Here is a 21,139-nt window from a genome sequence, read left to right on the forward strand (position 1 = left end):
TTCATGCGCATGATCTCTATGGCCATGTCGATGGCAGCAAACCGTGCCCACCACCCACCTTATTATCTTCTCCTGATTCCTCTTCTACTTCTACAACTGATCCAAACCCAACATACATTGCTTGGCGTCGACAGGATCAAATTATCCTCAGTTGGATAATTTCGTCACTCACCGAAAGTGCCCTAGCCCAGATCGTTGGGCTCACCTATTCTCATGCTGCCTGGAGCGCACTTGAATGCACCTATGCGTCTCACTCTCAAGCTCGCATTATGCAAATGAAATATCAGTTATTTCAGTTGAAGAAAGGCTCTCTCTCCATGGTTGAATACCTTCAGCGTGTCAAAAGCCTGGTGGACAATCTTGTTGCTGCTGCTCATCCAGTCCCCGACTCCAACATAATCTTAAGCATTCTCCATGGGCTTGGACCAGATTATGAGTCCTTTGCCACATCCATGACCACTAGCATTGATCCCATCCCACTCGATGATTTCACTGGTCTTCTACTTACCCAGGAAATCCTCAAGGATCAGCGCACTACTCACATGGATTTACCATCGGTTGAAGACAATGTAACCACGAAGTCCATAGGAACTTCAGCCAATCGAGGCCGTGCCTTCTCCAACAATGGCAACCGTGGCCGTGGCCGTGGCCACTATTCCAATAGGGGGTGTGGTCAGTACCATACCAACCAGCAGAATGCCCCTTTGCTGCCTACACCTTCTACACCGTGTCAGATATGTCATCAGACGAATCACTAGGCTGCGACCTGTTTCAATAGGTTCAACCCGAATTACCAACACAACTCACAAGCAACTTGTCTGACTGAACCTGAGGCACTCCTGGCAGCCCCACCTGCCTCCTTTGACACGGCATGGTACCCAGACTCGGGTGCTACTCACCACATCACTTCGGATATGGGCAACATGACTATAAGCTCACCCTACACTGGTTCAGACCAAGTGCGAGTCGGTAATGGTGCAAGTTTGCATATCCAAAATATTGGATCTTCTCAAATTAATTCCTCTTCTAAAAATTTAGCACTTACCAATGTATTACATGTGCCCAAAATTACAAAAAATTTGTTGTCTGTAAGTAAGTTCACTGCTGATAATGATGTGGTTTTGGAATTTCATCCTCAATGTTGTTATGTGAAGGATCCACGCACGAGGAATATCCTACTCCAGGGAACCACCGAAGGTGGTCTTTATCATCTACCACAGTCATCTTCACCATCAACAGCCACTTCACCACCGCTGCCCACTGTTCACATTGGCAAAAGGGTCTCCAAATCAGTTTGGCATGATCGACTTGGACACCCCTCTTCAAAGTGCATAGACTCTCTCCTCCGTTGCTCAGCTCTACCATTCAAGGATACTCAATCACCAGCAGTTTGTGTTTCCTACTAGATGGGAAAGGCTCACAAACTCCCATTTGCAGTCAATAAATCAAGAGCATTGTTTCCTTTTCAATTAGTACATTCTGATATTTGGGGGCCTTCTCCCTCTCCAACTATTCAGGGTTATTAGTATTACATTTCATTTATTGATGACTTCAGTAGATTTACTTGGATATTTTCACTTGTACGTCGTTCTGAAGCTTTTAATGTTTTTATGCAATTTCATGCTCACATTGCAAATATTTTTAATTGTAAGATCAAGACTTTTCAGTTAGATGGAGCCAAAGAGTACCAAGCCTTTGATGGTTACTTCCACAAAAATGGCATTACACATCAATATTCATACCCTCACACATCTGAACAGAATGGAAGAGCAGAGCGAAAACATCGACACATAGTTGAGACTGGGCTCACACTTCTAGCAAGGGCCTCCATTCCAATGACTTTCTGGCTTGCAGCCTTTGAGACGGCTGTGTATTTAATAAATTGGCTCCCAATGCCGGTCTTGCAAGATCAAAGCCCGTTCCAAGTGTTGTTCAATAAGGACCTTGATTATCAGCTCTTGAGAACCTTTGGTTGCGCCTGCTACCCATGGCTTCGTCCATATAATAGAAACAAGTTACAATACAGGTCGACTTAATGTGTATTCCTTGGCTATAGAAATAGTCACAAGGGATACAAATGCTTTGATCAGTTCATTGGGCTCACATATATATCAAGGCATGTTCAGTTCGATAAAGGGCTATTCCCTTATGCCCTGCTATATCTCCACCCATTTCCACCGCTCAAGCACCACTCATGGTGACTAGTGATAACATCCTCTCATTAAACCCATCCACCTCCCAACAACAACATCCCCATACCACCACACCACCCATCCCAATGCCTAGCCCATCCATCACCAATTTGGGTTCCCATTTACCACCTACAACAATAGCCTCCCACTCCAACATATCACCATCCCATAACCCACCACCTATAACCACTTTACCATCACCAACCACCATACCACAACAGCCTACGACTGAGCCACAATCAACAGCAGCACCACAGGCTCCACCACATCGACAGCCCATAAGCCATCCCATGATCACTAGGTCACGGTCTGGCGTTGTTAAGAATGTGGACAAATTAAATTTGATGGTTACAAAATACCCAATGGCTACTGCCTTGACGTCCACTACAGGCCCGATTGAAGTAGAATCGACCTCCTATACCATTGCTAGCAAAAGCCCAAAATGGAGGGTAGCAATGAGTGAAGAATTCGATTCTCTCCTCAAGAATGGTACTTGGAAGCTGGTTCCATTTGTTGGGTTATTGGGCTTCATTAATATATGTTTGCTTCATTGGGTCCATAAGGTATTATTTCATTCCAGGTTAAGTTAGGGGTGTAACTGACCTTACACATTGTGGGAGTGTGATTAGGGTCAGGGAGAATATTATATATTCAACCCTAAGGTCCCCACAACTGTCACTTGCTAATTTTGAATTCCAACTCACGGGAGAGCAAAAGGGAAAGGCTGTGGAAGGCTAAAGGGAAGGAAAAGCTTGGGGATCGACTTCAGGTATCAACCAAAAAAGGTATGTTACATTCTCCCTTAATTATTGATGCATTCCAAATCTATATGGGCATGTGATTGATTGATTGGGGTGTGTAAATCCCTCCAATTGGCATTAGAGCCAACCCATATGGATCTGGAATCCATGTTCTTGCTTGAAACGGATTTTTTAAGGATTTCGGGTTTCAGATCGACCTTGTACGATCGCTGCCGATGGTGTCCGACCACCAAAAATAAAAATTTTGTATATGGAATGGAAGAGGAGGTTGAGGCGGTCATGGCTATGTAAGCCGTTTCACCGGAATCATCTCCACGCGCCGCCAAAAAAAGCGCATGGATCTCACGCGCCTAATTTCTCATTTAAAAGAAGAAAAAAAAATGGTTGGTGAGACGGCGGCGGACGATTCATCACCGAGTCGACTTGGTAGGGTTTTCGAGTCAACCTAGTGAGCTGGCGACCAGGTCAACTTAGTCAGACCCAGCCCGACCCAAATGGGCCAGACAAGGCCCGACCCAAGTGGACCAGACCAGATCAGGCCCGACCCAGGTGGGCCAAACCAAGCCTGACCCAAATGGGTCAATTCAGATCCGATCTAAGTGGACAGACCCGGATCCGAGAACCAAGTGGATAACCCGACCCGAGGATTACGGGTCGACCTGGATCTGAGACCCAAACCCAGTTGGGGTGGGTCACCCGACCTGGGATTTTGACCTAAAAATTGGACCCATTCTTGGTTGAACTGGACTGGTTCGAACTGGGTCAGACAGGCCCGGTTCAGTCTGGTCTGTTGACTAGGTTTGACTACGGCGTGTGATATCACGCGTCGGCTTCAAGCTGCGCGTGAGGGCTCACGGGAGAGCTTTTGATGTCGGGGTTTTTTCTGTTGCATCTGGTTTTTTGAGAGCTGCACAGTGGTATGGCTCACTTGCTTCAAATACTGTTTCTGGGACCCACAGTGAGCTTTTTAGTGTGTTTGACAATTCTTGAAAGCATGTGTTTCTGCATTCCTGATTCCTTGTTGATCATAGACAAACATATGCAACATTATGTCATGATGCAATGTAGGACAACTGTAATTTTAATAGAATTGTTGTGTGTCATAAGGTTTATATATATTGAATTATTTTTAATTTATAAACAAATATCCCATGGCTGCATCATGAGTTGTTGGGTACTCTAATAAGGTCAGATAGAATCCACCAAAGTGGTAAAATCTGATTTTATTATAATACGGAACTTAAGGTTCATTTTCAAGGTAGCAAAGAATGGTGATGCTCACCCAAAGGTAGCACCATCCAAGACCAAAAATAATAGATACACACATATAGGGAGAAACTGACCTAGGAATTATTGCTTACCCAAAGGTGACAATTTTGTCAGAGGTTAGTGTTGTCCCGCAGTAACTGCAAAGTATTGAGTGGACCAGTGCATTTCAAAACCCAAAGGCTAGAGATGTAGATTTGGTTGACACTCTCGGTTATGTGCTGGTACATTAGTTAATATAACCAGTATATGTTAGTGGTATTTAAATACCCGGTATTTTATATTCTATTCTTCTATGATAGATATGTGATTCTATGATATCACTATGGCAGATGTCTCTTGGTCATGGTTTATTGAACATTCCCAAGCTTTCTGGTGAAAATTATAGAAGTTGGAATGAGGATTTGGAGGTCTATCTTTGCCTTAGGGACCTAGATCTTTGTCTGAGAGAGCCTAAGCCTGCAGATCTCACCCCAGCCAATACTTGGGCTGAGAAGACTGAACTTGAGAAGTGGGAAACTGCAAATAGGAAGTGCCTAAAAGTTATAAAGCATGCTATCCCAGAAACAATGAAAGATAGCATCACTATGAAGGTAACTGCTACTGAGTACTTGGAGGCTATTAGGGTAAAATTTGAATCATCCAAGAAAGCTCAATCAGGTGACTTGATGAGCAAGCTGACCACTACCAAATTTGATGGAAACGACAGTACCAGGGAACATCTTTTAGGACTTGTTGCCTTAGGAAATAAGATTAGGGAGTTGGAAATTAACTTTGATGACGACTTCCTAGTGACTATAGCACTCAACTCACTTCCAGGGCAGTACAAGCACCTTCATGGAACCTACAATGCCTTGAAGGATAAATGGAGTATGGATGAGTCAATCACTGTAGTTGGGCAGGAAGAGGCAAGAATGAACAGGGACAAGATTGAAAGTGCCAATCTCACACAGGGTAAGGGGTCCTCATCTAGAGGACCTCACAGGAATCACAAGAGGTTTTCCAAGAGAGGCAGATTTGCACCATACCGGACTGGGCTGGGCAGGGTAATAGAGGCCCACAGGGCAACAGAGGCAACACAGGGTAGAAAGATTCAAACAGTGTTGAGTGTTTCTGGTGCAAAAAGAAGGAGCACATGAAGAAGGACTGCTTTAAGTGAAAGGCCTATTTTGAAAAGAAAAAGAACACCGATAAGGATACATCATTGCTTTGTTATAAATCTTTCCTTGTAGATGCACTAGTAGATTCTTGGTGGTTAGATTCTGGATCCTCCATCATGTCACTCATTCCTTGCAGGGGTTCACAAGTAGGAGGGTACCAAGCAAGAGTGAGGTGACGGTGTTCGTCGGGAATGGAGCGGAAGTGGAAGTGAAAGCCATAGGAACTGTTAGATTATATTTAAAATCAGACAGTACAAACAATTTTATAGATTTAAAGGATGTAGTTTTTATTCCCTCAATGAGGAAGAATTTGATTTCAGTTTTCCGACTAGTTTCAGATGGATATTCTGTTGTTTTCAATAAAGTTGGCTTCACTCTACTTTTGAATTCTGTGGTTGTTGATTCTGGCTATTGTTCTGATGGTTTGTATAGACTGAACTGTATCTCCTCTTGGGTTATGAACGTTGGCACTAAACGCCAACTTATGGATGAGAAATCTCCTGTACTCTGGCACAGAAGGTTGGGCCATATCTTTAGAAAGAGAATGGATAGGTTAATCAAGGAGAAGGTACTAGATGAGATAGATTTCTAGGACATGAAAATATGTGTTGACTGTATAAAGGGGAAGATGACTTCTTCTACCAAGAAGGATGCATTTCGTCATAGTGAGGCCCTAGATCTCATCCACATAGATATATGCAGACCTTTCCCAACTCCAGCACTTGGAGGCCAACGTTACTTTATTACTTTCATAGATGAATGGTCTCGATACGGTTATATTTTCTTACTTGCTGAGAAAGCAAATGTGTTGAACACCTTTATGATCTTCAAGGCTGAAGTGGAACTCTTCCATAGTAGAAAGATAAAATCTGTCAGGTCTGATAGGGGTGGTGAATATTATGGAAGAGTCGATGATACAGGACAGCTACTTGGACCTTTTGCCAAATATCTACAGGAGCAGGGGATAGCTCCACAGTACTCTATGCCAAGCACACCATAACAAAATGGTGTAGCAGAAAGGAGGAATCGTACTTTGAAAGACATGGTGCGAACCATGGTCAGTAACACCAGTCTCCTAGAGTCTTTATGGGGAGAAGCACTAAAAACTGCGGCCTACATTCTCAACAAAGTGCCAAGTAAGTCAGTAAGCAAGACTCCCTATGAACTCTAGACAGGTAAGAAGCCTAGCCTTAGGCATCTTCAAGTCTGGGGTTGCCCTGCCGAGGCCAGACTCTTCAATCCACAGTAGAAAGTCTGGGACCCAAAAATTGTGAGCTGTTATTTTGTTGGGTACCCAGAAAGGTCTAAGGGCTACAGATTCTATTGCCTAGGTGTTGGGAATAGAATAGTGGAGACCACCCATGCCAAGTTTCTTGAGTCAGAAGGAGATCTCTCTGTACCCCAGAACTTAAGGTTTGATGAGGGACAAATTGGAACATCCAGTGTGGCACCGGAGTCGAGTAGGCCCTTATTGATTGAAGACGGTGATTCTCACATGGATGTTGATGTGGATGTGCCTACAGATCCTGTCGTCCCTGCTATTGTAGTTGTGGATATGCCACTCCCTAAGATTGATGATCTGATACCAGTCGACACGGTTACTACTGCGGACCCTGAGCCTTTGAGGAGATCTACCAGGACTCGCAGGTCTACCATTCACTCAGATTATGTACATATCTGAATGAGTGTGAGTTCGATATCAGTAAGGAGGAGGATCCTGTTACTTTTCTGCAGGTAATGAATAGCAGGGAGTCTAATAAATGGGTGAAAGCTATAAAGGAAGAGTTACAATCCATGCACAATAATGGTGTTTGGGAATTGGTGGAGATTCCACAGGGCTACAAAGCCATTGCATCAAAATGGGTCTTCAAGACCAAGACTGATTCTCAGGGAAACATAGAGCGCTATAAGGCCAGACTTGTGGTAAAGGGCTTCACCCAGAGAGAGGGGATTGACTTCAAGGAGACCTTTTCCCCTGTATCTTCAAAAGACTCATTCAGAATCATCATGGCCATAGTAGCATACTTTGACCTTGAGCTACATCAGATGGATGTGAAGATGGATTTTTTGAATGGGGATCTGGCTGAGCAGGATTATATGCGTCAGCCCGAAGGCTTCGAAGAGAAAGGGAAGGAGCATCAAGTTTGTAAACTGAAGAAATCACTATATGGACTGAAACAGGCTTTAAGACAGTGGTACTTGAAGTTCGATCAGATAGTGACCTCTTTCGGTTTTGTTGAGAATGCAATTGACAATTGCATTTACATGAAGGCTACCAGGGGCAAGTTCATTTTCTTGGTACTTTATGTTGATGACATCCTACTTGCCAGCAGTGATCTTGGTTTACTTTAGGAAACCAAGTTGTTTCTGTCCAATAACTTTGAGATGAAGGACATGGGTGAGAGAACCTATGTACTTGGCATCGAGATAAGTCAGGATAGAAAGCGAGGTATTCTTGATTTGTCACAAAAGGCTTACATTCATAGAATTTTGAAGAGATTCCACATGTCCCAATGTTCAGGGAATGATGCACCCATCAGCAAAGGGGATAAGTTGAACAAGCAGCAGTGCCCGAAGAATAACCTTGAGAGAGATTCTATGAAGGACAAGCCTTATGCTTCAGTCGTTGGAAGCGTGATGTATGCACAGGTGTGTACTCGACCTGACATCGCCTTTGCAGTTAGCATGCTTGGTAGGTTCCAGTCTGATGCTGGTTTGGCTCATTGGACTACTGCTAAGAAGGTGATGCGGTACTTCTTGAGGACCAGAGATTTCAAGCTTGTCTATAGAAGAGATGAGAGACTTGAGGTGGTCGACTACTTAGATTCAAATTTTAGTGGTTGAACTGATGACATGAAATCAACCTCTGGATATATCTTCTTGATGGGTGGAGGTGCAATTTCATGGAAAAGTGTCAAGCAGACTGTTATTGCTTCATCCACCATGCAGGCGGAGTTTGTGGCATTGTTTGAGGCGACTAAGAAGGTAGTATGGTTGAGAAATTTCATTACAGAACTGAGGGTTGTTGACACCATCTCCAAAACTTTGCAGCTCTGGTGTGACAACAACTTTGCAGTCATTTTCTCAAGAACAACAAGAAGTCCAACAGCTCAAAGCACATTGAAATAAAGTATCTTCTGGTCAGGGAGAAAGTGATTGAGGGAGAAGTTGATGTTGCACACATTCCTACTGACAAGATGGTGGCTGATCCTCTCACCAAGGCTCTTTCAGTGGGAGTTTTCAGGGGTCACGTTACTTGTATGGGACTAGCAGAGTCTTTTGATATGCTTGTTTAGTGGGAGTCTCTTTTCCCTTATGCTTGTTTAGTAGGAATCTGTTTTTTCCTTTGGTCATTATTTGAGCTCTTTTATTTAACCAGTGATTTTGTATTCTTTTGCCATCTTAATACATTTACTGGATATGGTTCATTACTTATTCTTATATGACATGTCTACAAAATGACGATTAGCCATAGGCAGTATTTAGCCAAGGATTTCAAAATAGCGGTTAGCCATAGGCGATATTTAGCCAAGGATTTCAAAATGGCAGTTAGCCATAGGTAGTATTTAGCCAAAGCTTCAAGATTGGCGGAGAAGCCATAGACTGTAAGCCCAGGTATGGTGTTGATTCGAAGTTTATGGCGGTTTAGCCCAAGTATGAGTCAATATCAAAGTATGCTACCCGTGAGGATATTCAAGGTAGAGGACCTACAAGGAAACGAGCATTTACTTGCTGATCACTTGTTATGCTCTTGATTTCCTTGTTGTTACATATACCCAAAGCGGTTCGAGTTAATGGATCATTTGTGGCCGTGATGACAGAAAGTTGTATGTCGTATGTTAAGGCATATCTTCTGCTGTTGTTCGATGCAAGTGGGTATTAATAGAACCAAAGTAATTTTGAGTGAAATTGGGACTCTGGCCGATTCCAATGAAGATATGTGTATTAATTTTGCCCAAGTGGGAGATTGTTGGGTTATTAGGCTTCATTAATATATGTTTGCTTCATTGGGCCCATAAGGTATTATTTCACTCCAGGTTAAGTCAGGGGTATAACTAACCTTACACATTGTGGGAGTGTGATTAGGGTCAGGGAGAATATTATATATTCAACCCTAAGGTCCCCACAGCTGTCACTTGCTAATTTTGAATTCCAACTCACGGGAGAGCAAAAGGGAAAGGCTGTAGAAGGCTAAAGGGAAGGAAAAGCTTGGGGATCGACTTCAGTTATCAATAAAAAAAGGTATGTTACATTCTCCCTTAATTATTGATGCATTCCAAATCTATATGGGCATGTGATTGATTGATTGGGGTATGTAAATCCCTACACCATTCGATCCCTCTATGAACTTGGTCGGGAATAAATGGGTATATTGGATCAAGAGAAATTCTGATGGGTCTGTCTCAAGGTACAAGGCCCAATTAGTCGCCAAAGGTTTTCATCAAAGGGAAGGCATCGACTATTTTGATACGTTCAGTGCCGTTGTCAAACCAGCCACCATCAGGACCGTGTTGTTTATTGCAGTGTCCAATGGCTGGGTTCTACGACAATTGGACGTCCAAAATGCTTTTCTCAATGGAGATTTGGACGAACAAGTGTTTATGACACAACCTCAAGGCTTTATAGATCCAGCATTTCCCAATTATGTTTGCCATCTCCAACGTGCCTTGTATGGTCTGAAGTAGGCACCACGCGCATGGTCGTATAGACTTGGCAAATTTCTTCTATCATATGGGTTTTGCTCATCGAAAAGTGACACGGCCTTGTATGTTCGCACCTGTAACAACAATATGATCTACATCCTTGTTTATGTAGACGATATTGTAGTCAAAGGCACCAGCTCCAAAATGGTACAAGACCTCATCAACACTCTTGGAACAGAGTTCGCCATAAAGGATCTTGGGGACTTAAACTTCTTTCTTGGAGTTGAGGTTCTTCGTACACCACAGGTGCTTCATCTATCCCAAACCAAGTATGCAGTAGATCTTCTACAAAAGACCAAGATGGCCGATGCAAAGCCAATGCCTACACCAACTACAACAACAGCTCTCAGCCGAGACAGTGGAACGGCATTTGACGATGTCACCCTTTATAGGAGCATTGTGGGTGCACTACAGTACTTAACTCTCACATGGCCTGACCTATCATTCGCTGTTAATAAGGTGTGCCAGTTCATACACAGTCCTACAGTTGACCACTAGGCTGCTGTCAAACGGATCCTATGGTATTTTAAGGATACTGTGGACCTTGGAATTCAAATTCGGCCATCAAAATCAACACTCTTAAGTGCATACAGTGATGCTGATCTGGCCAGCTGCCCTAATGACATAAGATCTACCAGTGGATACTGCATCTACCTAGGTTCAAACCTAATCTCCTGGAGCTCCAAGAAGTAATAGACTGTGGCACGGTCCTCTACAGAATCAGAATACAAGGCTGTTGCAAATGCTTCGGCAGAGCTGATATGGCTATGCCAACTGCTTACTGATCTTGGGGTCCAATCACCACCACCGATGCTCTACTGTGACAACATCGGTGCTACATACCTAGCAGCAAATCCACTCTTCCATGCCCGCACAAAGCACATTGAAATTGATTATCACTTTGTGCGTGAGCAAGTGGCAGCCAATAAACTGCGTATTCGGTTTGTGCCCAGTCAAGATCAAATTGCGGATGCCCTTACAAAGGGTCTTCCAAGTCCTCGGTTTTGGACTCTAAGGGACAAGCTCACAGTCTGCAAGAGACCATTTCACTTGCGAGGGAGTGTAATGGATAAGGATGCGATAACCTCAAATTCAAATTTAAATCCCATGTTGAACGAGTCCTCAGTAGCCAAGACTGCTCCTACTTCGTTGGGATATACACATCCAAAACGATAGAGTTTGATCTTATCACAAACTCTAAATATTTGTAATCTGTAACTGTATATTCAAATATAAATATACATCCCCATCGTACTCAAAACGATAAGGGAAAAATACAATTCAAATTCATTCTCTTACTAGCAGCTCCGAAGCCAAAGGGGTAGGGAACTTGGACACCACCACATTCAGAAGTGCAATTGGGCTTTGCCACCACTGGCCATAACAAGACGATGAAGAGGAACGGAAGCAACACGAGAGGAGTAATCATGGATCCGGCTGAATTGAATTCTTTTTTGTTGTTTTTTAATTCATTGGTTGCTCATCATTTGTTTCACCTGCTATGATATTTATCGGTTCGGTTAGGTTGGGTTCAAACCTTCAATCAAGGAGGAGAGAGAGAGAGAGAGAGAGAGAGAGAGAGAGAGAGCGAGAGAGAGAGAGAGAGAGAGAGCATCTGTGAGCTCCTTCAAGAATAGCAACTCCACCACCTTTTAATTCAAAGAACACGACAAAGAAAAGAAGAAGGAACCCCAAAGTAAAACAGAAGAAGAATCAAACAAACAAAAACCCAAGAAAAATAAAAAATTTCTTGCAAAAGCAGAAAGATGGGGTCTCTCTGCTTCGCTCTCTCACTTCGTTTTCGAAATCAATTGCGAGAGAACAAAATAGGTGCAGCTTTCGTTTTCGTTTTCTCTGGTTTCTTTGGTTTTAGTAACCCTTTTGCTCCTTTGTTTCTGGTGTCTCAATCGATGCCAAAAAACGGTTTTTCGGGGAGTTTCGACTTCTGGGGTGTCGAGATTCTTTGATTTCTCTAAAAAATAATAAGCTTTCAAAGATGGCGGCGGTGGTGGTTGATACAACCGTGGTGATGACTGTGGCTACTAGAAGGAGAAAGAAGAAGAAAGAAAAAAGAAGAGCAAATTACTCAGACCTCCCCTGGTCTTACTGACAATTCAGTGAACCACCCCTGCCCTTCTGACAACTACTCAGACCTCCCCTGATTTCCAAAATGGGCTTCACTTAGCCCCAGTCCGTTAGTTTTTTAACGATAGGTAACGGATAATTGCTCAAAAACTAAAAAAATAAGTTTTTACCTAATATGAATTTACCCTATTACCCCTTAATGAATAGATAACCTAAAGAGCAAACCCATCGTCATCTCTAACTTTCACAAGCTCTCAATGAAACCGAAACCCTAACCTGCAATGGATCGATTCACTCACCTCCCATCGTGCGCTGAGGTTTAGGGGTGGATCATCTTCTTGGACTGAAGCATCATCATCTTCTGGGACTGAAACATTGTCATCTTCTTTGGCCAAAAACCCCATCGATTTTAGTGATTTACGGTGGCATGAAATGATAATCATCTTCTCGGACTGAACCATTCTCATCTTCTCTGGCAAAAAACCCCAAGGTATTTTGTTCTCCTTATGAATCTATCTTATTCATTCATTTATGCTACTATGAACTGATACTCATCCCTCTCTTGTCAGACTGAAAACCCCAATCGAAGCACTCATCGGTTTTGAGTTGATACTCATCCCTGAACCAAGAACCCAAGCTTAGCCCCTTACTGTAAGGTAAAAACCCCCCATTTTTATGCTCTGTTATGATTTATCGAATCAATTTCTCTTCCCTTCTACCAAAAAAAAACCAAATCAATTTCTCTTTCCTGTATCATTTTTTAGCTCATCCACAATAGCTCAGCCCTTTATTGTAAATTAAATCCCCCACACCATTGGTATGCTATGCCATACTCTGTTATGGAATCAAAAATTAACCGTAGAAGTCCCCCTTCCCACCCCATTTTTATGCTCTGTCATGCTCTGTTATGATATTGAATGTAATGTCATTAATCCAATAGCTCAACCGTAAGTTAAATCCCCCCCACCCCCCATTTTTATGCTATGTGATGCTATTAATCCATGTGTATTTTTAGTGCAAGTAAAACATTGTGAATTAATTGTGCATTCTCAAAAATCTATCATGTCTGTAATTTATGATGAGTTATATGTATATCTTAACCATTGCAGGCCACTAATTGAGTACTAGTTTGAAACAATATGGGTACTGTATGCAAAATAGTTTATCATTACTATGGGAGGACTACAGAGAGATATGTAGACCCAGATAAATATGGATACCTTGATATGGTATATGATGTCTACAGTTCAGTCTTGAGACATATCCCTAAGGGAAAAATAGTGACTTTCTAGATGAAATTCATGTTACCTGATATGATTCAAGAGATGGAAGTGATGTGTGATATGGATGTTTTAAAAATGTTTTATGTGGCTGAACAATTGGATGCAGTTGAAGTAATTGTATACAATGTGCAAGCACGTGAGGAAATAACAAATACTTGGACCATTAATGGATATCCTGATGATGTGGTAGGTAGGGATGAGGTAAGCAGTTTGGCAGTTAGAGAGGATGAGTTTCTATCAACTATCGAGACAGCCAGAACTGATATTCAAAAGCGAGGTGGTCGTAGCACCATAAGACCTAAAAAGTCTACTGTTAGGAGAGGTGGTGCCACTACCATGGGTAATATTATTGTGAGGTTTAATAGTAAGAGTATTGGCACAGTTGGTGCAAATACTGAGACTCCTTCTACTATCAGATCATCAAGTAGAAGCTGTGCTAAACTTAGTGATACTGCTGCTAGTTTTGAGCATGTTTAGACTGCTAGCAAGTGTGCTGGAGGTGTTGGTGTGGTAAAGGTGTCAAGTCAGAGTACAACCACTATAGGAGATACTAATGCTAAAAGGGGTGGACATGTTGATTCAAGTAGCCAAACTGCTACTATACAGGAGAGTAGTGCTCAAGGGGGTGGAGAAGATGATTCAGGTACCAAGGATGCTACTGATGATGAGGGCTTTGAAATGTCTGATCTAGATGATGAAGAATGGAAAGAGGGTTCTGAGGATGAAATTGAAACATCTACAGATAGTAGTGATGGTGAGAGTGATGGATATTCTGAACATAGTAAATCAGAGGAGGTAGAGCGTAAGGATGAGTTGTCTGATTACCAGTCAGATGAAGAGGAGGGATTAAAGGGGGTAAATCAAGAGGGTGAAAGAATTAGCTTGCAAGTTGGACAAATTTTTACTGATGTTTATGCATTCAGGGCTGCTCTTGCTGATTATTCTATTCAAGAGGGATTTGAATTTCTGAGACAAAAAAATGAAAGGTCAAGGGTTACTATAATTTGTAAAGGTGATGGATGTATGTGGAGGTGCCATGCTTCACCTATTGATGAGGTGGGCACTTATATGATTAAAACATATATCTCAGAGCACACTTGTGTCAGAGTTAGCACAAATAATAATGCAACATCAACATGGATGGCCAAAAAACTTGAGGACAAATTGAGGAGTGACCCAGATTTGAAAAAAGAGACAATGAAGCAGTTGTTGAAAGACAAATGGCAACTTGAGCCTCACAAAATGCCATATTATAGGGCTCAGGTTCGTGCAAGGGAGTGGATTGAAGGATCATATGCTGAGTCATATGCACTTTTGCCAAAATATGGAAATAAGTTATTAGAAAAAAATGCAGGGAGCAATTATGTGATAGAATCTGAATTGAGAACAGTGCTATTAAAAGAAGTAAGAGTATTCAAGCGCCTGTTTATCTGCTTTGAAGCATGCAAGAAGGAATTCTTGAATGGGTGTAGTCCATTTATAGGCCTAGATGGCTGCCACCTTAAAGGACCATATGGTGGTGTGTTATTGGCAGCAATTTCAGTTGATGGGAATAATGGACTATTCCCTGTTGCTTTTGGTGTTGTTGAATCTGAATGCAAGGATAGCTGGATCTACTTCTTACAACACTTGCATGATTCAATTTATACAGAAATGGAGTTGCCTATCACATTCATGACTGATAAACAAAAGGTATGATGAGTAAGGTTTGCTCTTGTTTTAGATCAATTTTGGAAACTAATTTGTTTATGACTTGTACCATACATCACATAAATTTTGATCAATTTCATTTTGTTGTTTTATAGGGACTCTCCCAAGCAATAGCACAGATATTTCCATATGCCAACCACAGGCACTGTGCCAGACATTTGCACAACAACTTTAAAGTGAATTATCCTGGTGCACTATTAAAGAGCCATTTCTGGGTTGCTGTCAGAGCCTACAATCCCATTCAGTTCTAGAGGTCAATGAATGCCATGAAGTCTCTCAATAAGGAAGCCCATGACTGGTTGATGAAAAATCCAATATCAGCATGGGCTAGACATGCATTTGACTATAGGATCAAGAGTGACCATGTCACTAACAATATGACAGAGTCTTTCAACCAGTGGATAGGACAGTCAAGAAGCAAACCAATCCTTACCTTGATTGATGAGATAAGGTTGAGATTGATGGGTAGGTTACATACGAGATATGAAATGGGTGTCTCATTTGTGGGTAGGGTGACACCACAAATGAAGAGGAGATTGAACATAGTACAAAGTGAGTCCAGATTTTGTACAGTTTATCCTGCATCCATAAATCAGTTTGAGGTACAAGTTTATAGTCAATTTGGAGAATAGTTATTGTGATTGTGGAGTGTGGGGGTGCTACAGGACTACCTTGCAAACATGGTGCAGCATCAATTAATTTTAAGAGAAAAAAGATAGAAGATTACTGTGATGAATATTTTACAGTAGAAACATATCTAGAAGCACATCAGACCATGATACATCCATTACCAGATGTAAGCCTCCTATTGGATGATGATAATGATGGCAATCTTGTCTTGCAGCCTCCACCATTGAGGAGGTTACCTGGTAGACCACACAAGAGTAGAAGAAAGGAACCTGGTAAACAATCCTCTCAAGATATTAGGAAGTCCAAAAAAAGTATCAGATGTGATTTCTGTAAGGAAATAGGGCACAATAGGAGGGGTTGTCAAAGAGCTCCAGTAGCTGAGAAGGGTTCTTCTTCTAGGAAGAGATCAAGGTCCAAGGTATTATTCCTAAAAACTTTTAAACATACTCTAACAGGTTATGTTTTCATGTATGTAATATAACAGGGGCTGCCAAAGAGCTCCAGTAGATTAGAATTTGAGCTCTTAGAATTTTGTTGTTGAAACTGATTGAGAATGAACTTTTACAGGGAAAGCAGAAGAGGAATAAACATTGTGAAACCAGCTCATCTTAAAGGGTGACAAGGTCAATGGCATCTTCTACAATCTCAGTTGTCACTGCACAAGAGCATAAATTAGCAAAAATGGCTACCAAGTTAGCCAAGAAGAAGGCAAGGAGGGCTGAGAAAGCTGCCCATGGTCCTCATGAACCTGGACCATTCTGACTTCCTGATGCTGATATGCTGCTGTTAGGATGATGGTGTTGCTGCTGGCTGTTGCTGCTACTGTTGTTGTTATGATGGTGATAGTATTGTTGCTGTTATGATGTTGGTGGTGTTGTTGCTGTTGTGGTGGTGATGGTCCTGTTGCTGTTATGATGGTGGTGGTGGTGTTGCTGTTGTGGTGGTGATGGTCCTGCTGCTGCTGCCAGCCCACCTTGTTGCGTTGTGTTTTTTTGTTATTTTGTTATTAAGTTAATTTGGTGAAACTATTGGGCTTCTATGGTTGTTTATGGAACAGTATAGATGATGTGTGCAAAACAATTTGATGTTTTCTTTGTGTTTGAGAAGTAATGGAACAGTATGGAGTTTATGTGTATTTCACAGGTCTTCATTATCCAATACCATTGTTACTGTCATTGCTTGGATGTATTTGAGTTGGAGTAGGACATTCACATGAACAACAGGTGTTTGTTTTAAAATAAAAAGGAGAAGTTGTGCATGAGTTGCTGCAGCCACATGGATCTTTAGAATTTGGATGCCACATGTTATTGAAGTATATGCAGCTTTGAACACTAGTGCAGCCTATCTAGCAAGTTACTTTGCTGGAGTTTTTATTTTTTCAGCAAGATTCCAAACCTTAATGGTAATCTTCTTGCATGGTATTTAAATATAGAAAATCAAATTTGAGAATCCGTGAGGAGAAGTAACCTGGGATTCTGCATGGGCAGTAAGGGTTTGATATTATATCTAAATTGGGTTGCTGCTATCTAAAATTTAGGAATACAGCAAGGGAGTGATAAGTATAGATCAAAATCCAAGGAGGTCTGTAGGTTTATAAATGGAATCCCATGTTTACTGATGGCAGCCAATAATATCTCTTTTTTTAATGAGTTAAGCCATTGATTAATGTCATTGGATCTCACCATTCATGTCAAATATTTCAGAAACAAAGCTAAGAGTAACTCTTTAACCACAAACAAGGAACCATTGCATTAAGAAATTAGGGGTTCTTACATCCTTTAAACCACAAAAAGATAACAAAGCTGACAATGAACAAAAGTTCGTTCAAGGTTCCCATCTTCCCTATTTCAAATTTTTACAATAATGACCACAACCATAACAACAAACAAAACTATCATGATCTTCCCAAAAATCTGTAGTGTTTTATTAAACATCTCCAGCTTCTTCACTCTGCTCTTCAAACTTTTGAAATCTTCTAGACTAACTTCTCCCACATTTCTTGGTGCATTCCTAGTAACACCATTTTCCTCTCAAGCATCCATAGTCAAACCATATTCCCCTGGTGAATCCACGGGCATACACCATGAAAAAAACCCACAAATGTCATCAGGACATACATAGTAAAGCTTGTTTGGGTTTTTAGCCGACTCAGATATCTTCACAGCAGCCCTTTTTTGACATTTGCATTTGATGTTTATATATTTCCCTTGCCTACACCTGCTATCATTCACACTGGAGCTTGACATCATACCTGCACAAATCATGCAACTCAGATGATATACTAGTTCAACATCACTATGTTGCAATTTGAAATGAATTTTACATGCTCAAAAATCAATTTCGGATAAAAAAAAACCCTAGTTTCATAACTAATAAGGAAAATGCAAACATGATTTTTTAAATCAGACTTCACAAAATGGAATGGAGCTTACTGGAATGTGAGCGACTGCATGTATTGGTAAAATAGAATGTTCAAGCTTGAAGTTGGGGTGATTCTTAGCTATATGGGTTGAAGTTCAGATGGAATGAATAGCAACAGGGTAGTAGAAGGGAGTGAAGCAACAATGTAGGTGAAGTTGCAGTCGCCGGAGGTAAGAACAAGGTCGCCGGACTGATTTCCTGTCGATCGATGATGGAATGAGATCAATTTCAGTCGTCGGAGAAGAACTTCCAATCGCCCCTCTTCTTCTTCAACCCCTGTTGTCTCTCCTTTGCTCGATTCAGATGGTGTGGATAATGAGAATATGAAGTGTAATGGTGCTATATAACTAAGGGTAATTTGGTCAGTGAATGCATATTTTTAACGCTGTTAATGGACTGGGGCTAAGTGAAGCCCATTTTGGAAATCAGGGGAGGTCTGAGTAGTTGTCAGAAGGGCAGGGGTGGTTCACTGAATTGTCAGTAAGACCAGGGGCGGTCTGAGTAATTTGCTCAAAAAAGAATTGAGGTTAGAGACGAGGATAATATCGTCTTTTTATACTCTGTTTTAACAGAGTTAATCACTTAGGGTACGGTTGATAGAATCTTTTAAAAATAAGGGAGGGTATTATCATTTTTCAAAATTTGGGTATTGTGTTGTTATTAAGGAAACTTAGAGGGGAGGGGGATGATATTTCCCCATATACAATTAAACACCCATAGAAGTGCATGGGATTTGCAAGATCAAATCAAACTCTTATACAACATTGCCACAAAAAAATGTTTACTTTTGAGAGAAAATTGATCCTCCACAAACGTAGAACTACTGCGATTAGAGCAAGGTTCAAAATCCATGTATCGGACTCGGGATTGATCATGGCCGATACCGATCCAGATCGGTCAAATTCGGCTTGAATCGATCAAAAATTACCAAAATCTCGATTTTTTTGGATCGGGCTTGGATCGGTCAAAAATATTAATAATCGGTACGGATTGATAAAAAAAATAAAAAAAAAGGGTAAAAAAAACCCAAATAAAAAAGGCAAGCATCGTATCGGCCGATCCAGGAACACTTTGACGGATCGGTCATGGCCAATACCGATCCGAATTTATGAACCATGCCTCTATTTCCGTGGCACAATAATGAAGGGAAAATTTACTTTGAAAAGAAAAATGCGGTGAGCGTGGATCGAACACGCGACCTTCAGATCTTCAGTCTGACGCTCTCCCAACTGAGCTATCCCCGCAATTTTAACAACTGGCTTCGCCCGGGTTCGAACCGGAGACCTTCAGTGTGTTAGACTGACGTGATAACCAACTACACCACGAAACCTTTGATGGGTGAACTGGGGTTCGGTTTTGAAACCATTCTCATAACGCTGGGGAAAGTGTTGTCTAAAGCAGTTTGATATTTTGCAAAAGAAATAGTTTGGGTAATTTCTTTTGTTTATTCATAAGAAATAGTTTTATGTTCTTCGGAAAACTGGAGGTATGTTTTATTTGGAAAAGGTTCGCAAGGTCTGACGAATTCTGAATAGTTGCAAACCCTATTAGGTGGCTAATGAACAATTTCAAGCGAGCTTTAGTTCTATCCAAAAAATGTCTGTGACATTGTCTGTAAAACTTTTGTTTATTTGTTAATTTGTTAGTTTCAGAGTTCTCTTGTTTGAATGGATTGATTAATTTTCAATCTTTAGATAATGGTGTGGTGGGGTTAGGTTTTTCTCTGAGAAGAGAAGCTGTTGGGGGCAACTAGTATAAGATTTTGAGTTGAGTTTGACAATGAGCAACAGTGTGGATGCTTCTGGTGGGGCTGGGTTTCACATTTTTTGTCCCCCATTGGTTTGGCCTGCAATGAGAATTTTGGTTCAGATGCTAGTGGGTGAGTAGTTCTGATTATTCCAAGATCAGGGCCTTAAGTGAGTTTCAGCATCTCTTATCTCTTGATCAACTTACTGGAGTCCTCATCAATAAATTTCCTTGGTGAAGGGCAATAGGGCATTCCTACCACTAGGAGGCTTCAAAGGCACACTTTGAAGTTGGTAGTCTCTACGCCTTTTGCAAATGAAACCAATTGTAGATGGAACATCCCTACTGTCAAGGGAATACTTAACAGGGTTTAGATTACTCGTGATTTGATTTAGATTGAAGGAACTAAAAGAGCCAGGGTAGACCTAAAATGACTTTAGGAGAAGTGGTGAGGAAAGACATGCATAGCTTAAACCTTGTATCAAGTATGATCTCAAATAGAGCTGATTAGAGGGCAAGGATCCATGTAGCCGACCCTATTTAGTTGGGATAAAGCTGAGTTGGTGTAGAGTTACCTTCTTGGTTGTCATCAAGAATGAAGACATGTTAAGCCCTGGAAGTTAAATGTGGCAATTCACCTAGCTTTGAGCCCTCCATTGGTTGTAAAACATTCTCCTCTCCCTTTTGCTGATTCTTCGTAGCAATCATATTGTATTCTTTGCCGGTAAGGTTGTTTTACATCACTTTGCTTCTATCTCTCTAAACTGTGGTATTATTGACATATTGATAATCTTTTGGAATAAATGACAATGTGTTATGCTATTATACCTGGCATGGATCAAGCTGATGTGGTTACAGTTTTTCAACTCATAGCACTTGATGATATGCAAATGTAATATCCTTGAGCAGCTTTCTGAGGAAGATATTTGAAAATAAACTGATAAAAAATTGAACTGGTAGAAGTTTCCTTTACTTTCTGTTGGTATTGTAATAACATATCAAGGTGTAAGTGTTTTTAGTTATTTGTAAGTGGATTCTTCCTCTGCTTTATTACTCTGCAAATGATTTTCCCCAATGGTAAGGGGCTGTTTCATTGGGATTTATGTGATTACAGATTTTGCCCAATGTGTATTCCAAAGGAATGTGAGAAAATTCCTGCAGGGTTCTCATACATCATGACTC

General features: G+C 41.2%; 1 protein-coding gene and 2 non-coding genes across 3 annotated transcripts; 1 reads left to right on the top strand and 2 right to left on the bottom strand.

The window, feature by feature from the left end:
- The first annotated feature begins 4,551 nt into the window (after positions 1–4,551).
- Positions 4,552–6,379, top strand: LOC122643627. Its single transcript, XM_043837235.1, has 3 exons — positions 4,552–5,265; positions 5,516–5,881; positions 6,002–6,379. The coding sequence occupies exons 1-3, from the start codon at positions 4,552–4,554 to the stop codon at positions 6,377–6,379; spliced, it is 1,458 nt and encodes a 485-aa protein (XP_043693170.1).
- Positions 6,380–19,382: 13,003 nt separating this feature from the next.
- Positions 19,383–19,455, bottom strand: TRNAF-GAA. Its single transcript has one exon. It is a non-coding gene; the product is annotated as a tRNA-Phe (tRNA).
- Positions 19,456–19,467: 12 nt separating this feature from the next.
- Positions 19,468–19,541, bottom strand: TRNAV-AAC. The gene has a single exon. It is a non-coding gene; the product is annotated as a tRNA-Val (tRNA).
- Between the last annotated feature and the right edge of the window lie 1,598 nt (positions 19,542–21,139).

The sequence above is a fragment of the Telopea speciosissima genome, chromosome 10 (assembly GCF_018873765.1).
Source record: "Telopea speciosissima isolate NSW1024214 ecotype Mountain lineage chromosome 10, Tspe_v1, whole genome shotgun sequence".
Classification (NCBI taxonomy): domain Eukaryota; kingdom Viridiplantae; phylum Streptophyta; class Magnoliopsida; order Proteales; family Proteaceae; genus Telopea; species Telopea speciosissima.

What these genes read in the sequence shown, in the direction of transcription:
- LOC122643627 (XM_043837235.1), top strand. Translation starts at nt 4,552, where the DNA reads ATGTCTCTTGGTCATGGTTTATTGAACATTCCCAAGCTTTCTGGTGAA. An exon ending in ACCGGACTGGGCTGGGCAGG is followed by an intron (nt 5,266 to 5,515) that starts GTAATAGAGGCC and finishes CATTCCTTGCAG; the next exon opens with GGGTTCACAAGTAGGAGGGT. An exon ending in TTATGGATGAGAAATCTCCT is followed by an intron (nt 5,882 to 6,001) that starts GTACTCTGGCAC and finishes GACTGTATAAAG; the next exon opens with GGGAAGATGACTTCTTCTAC.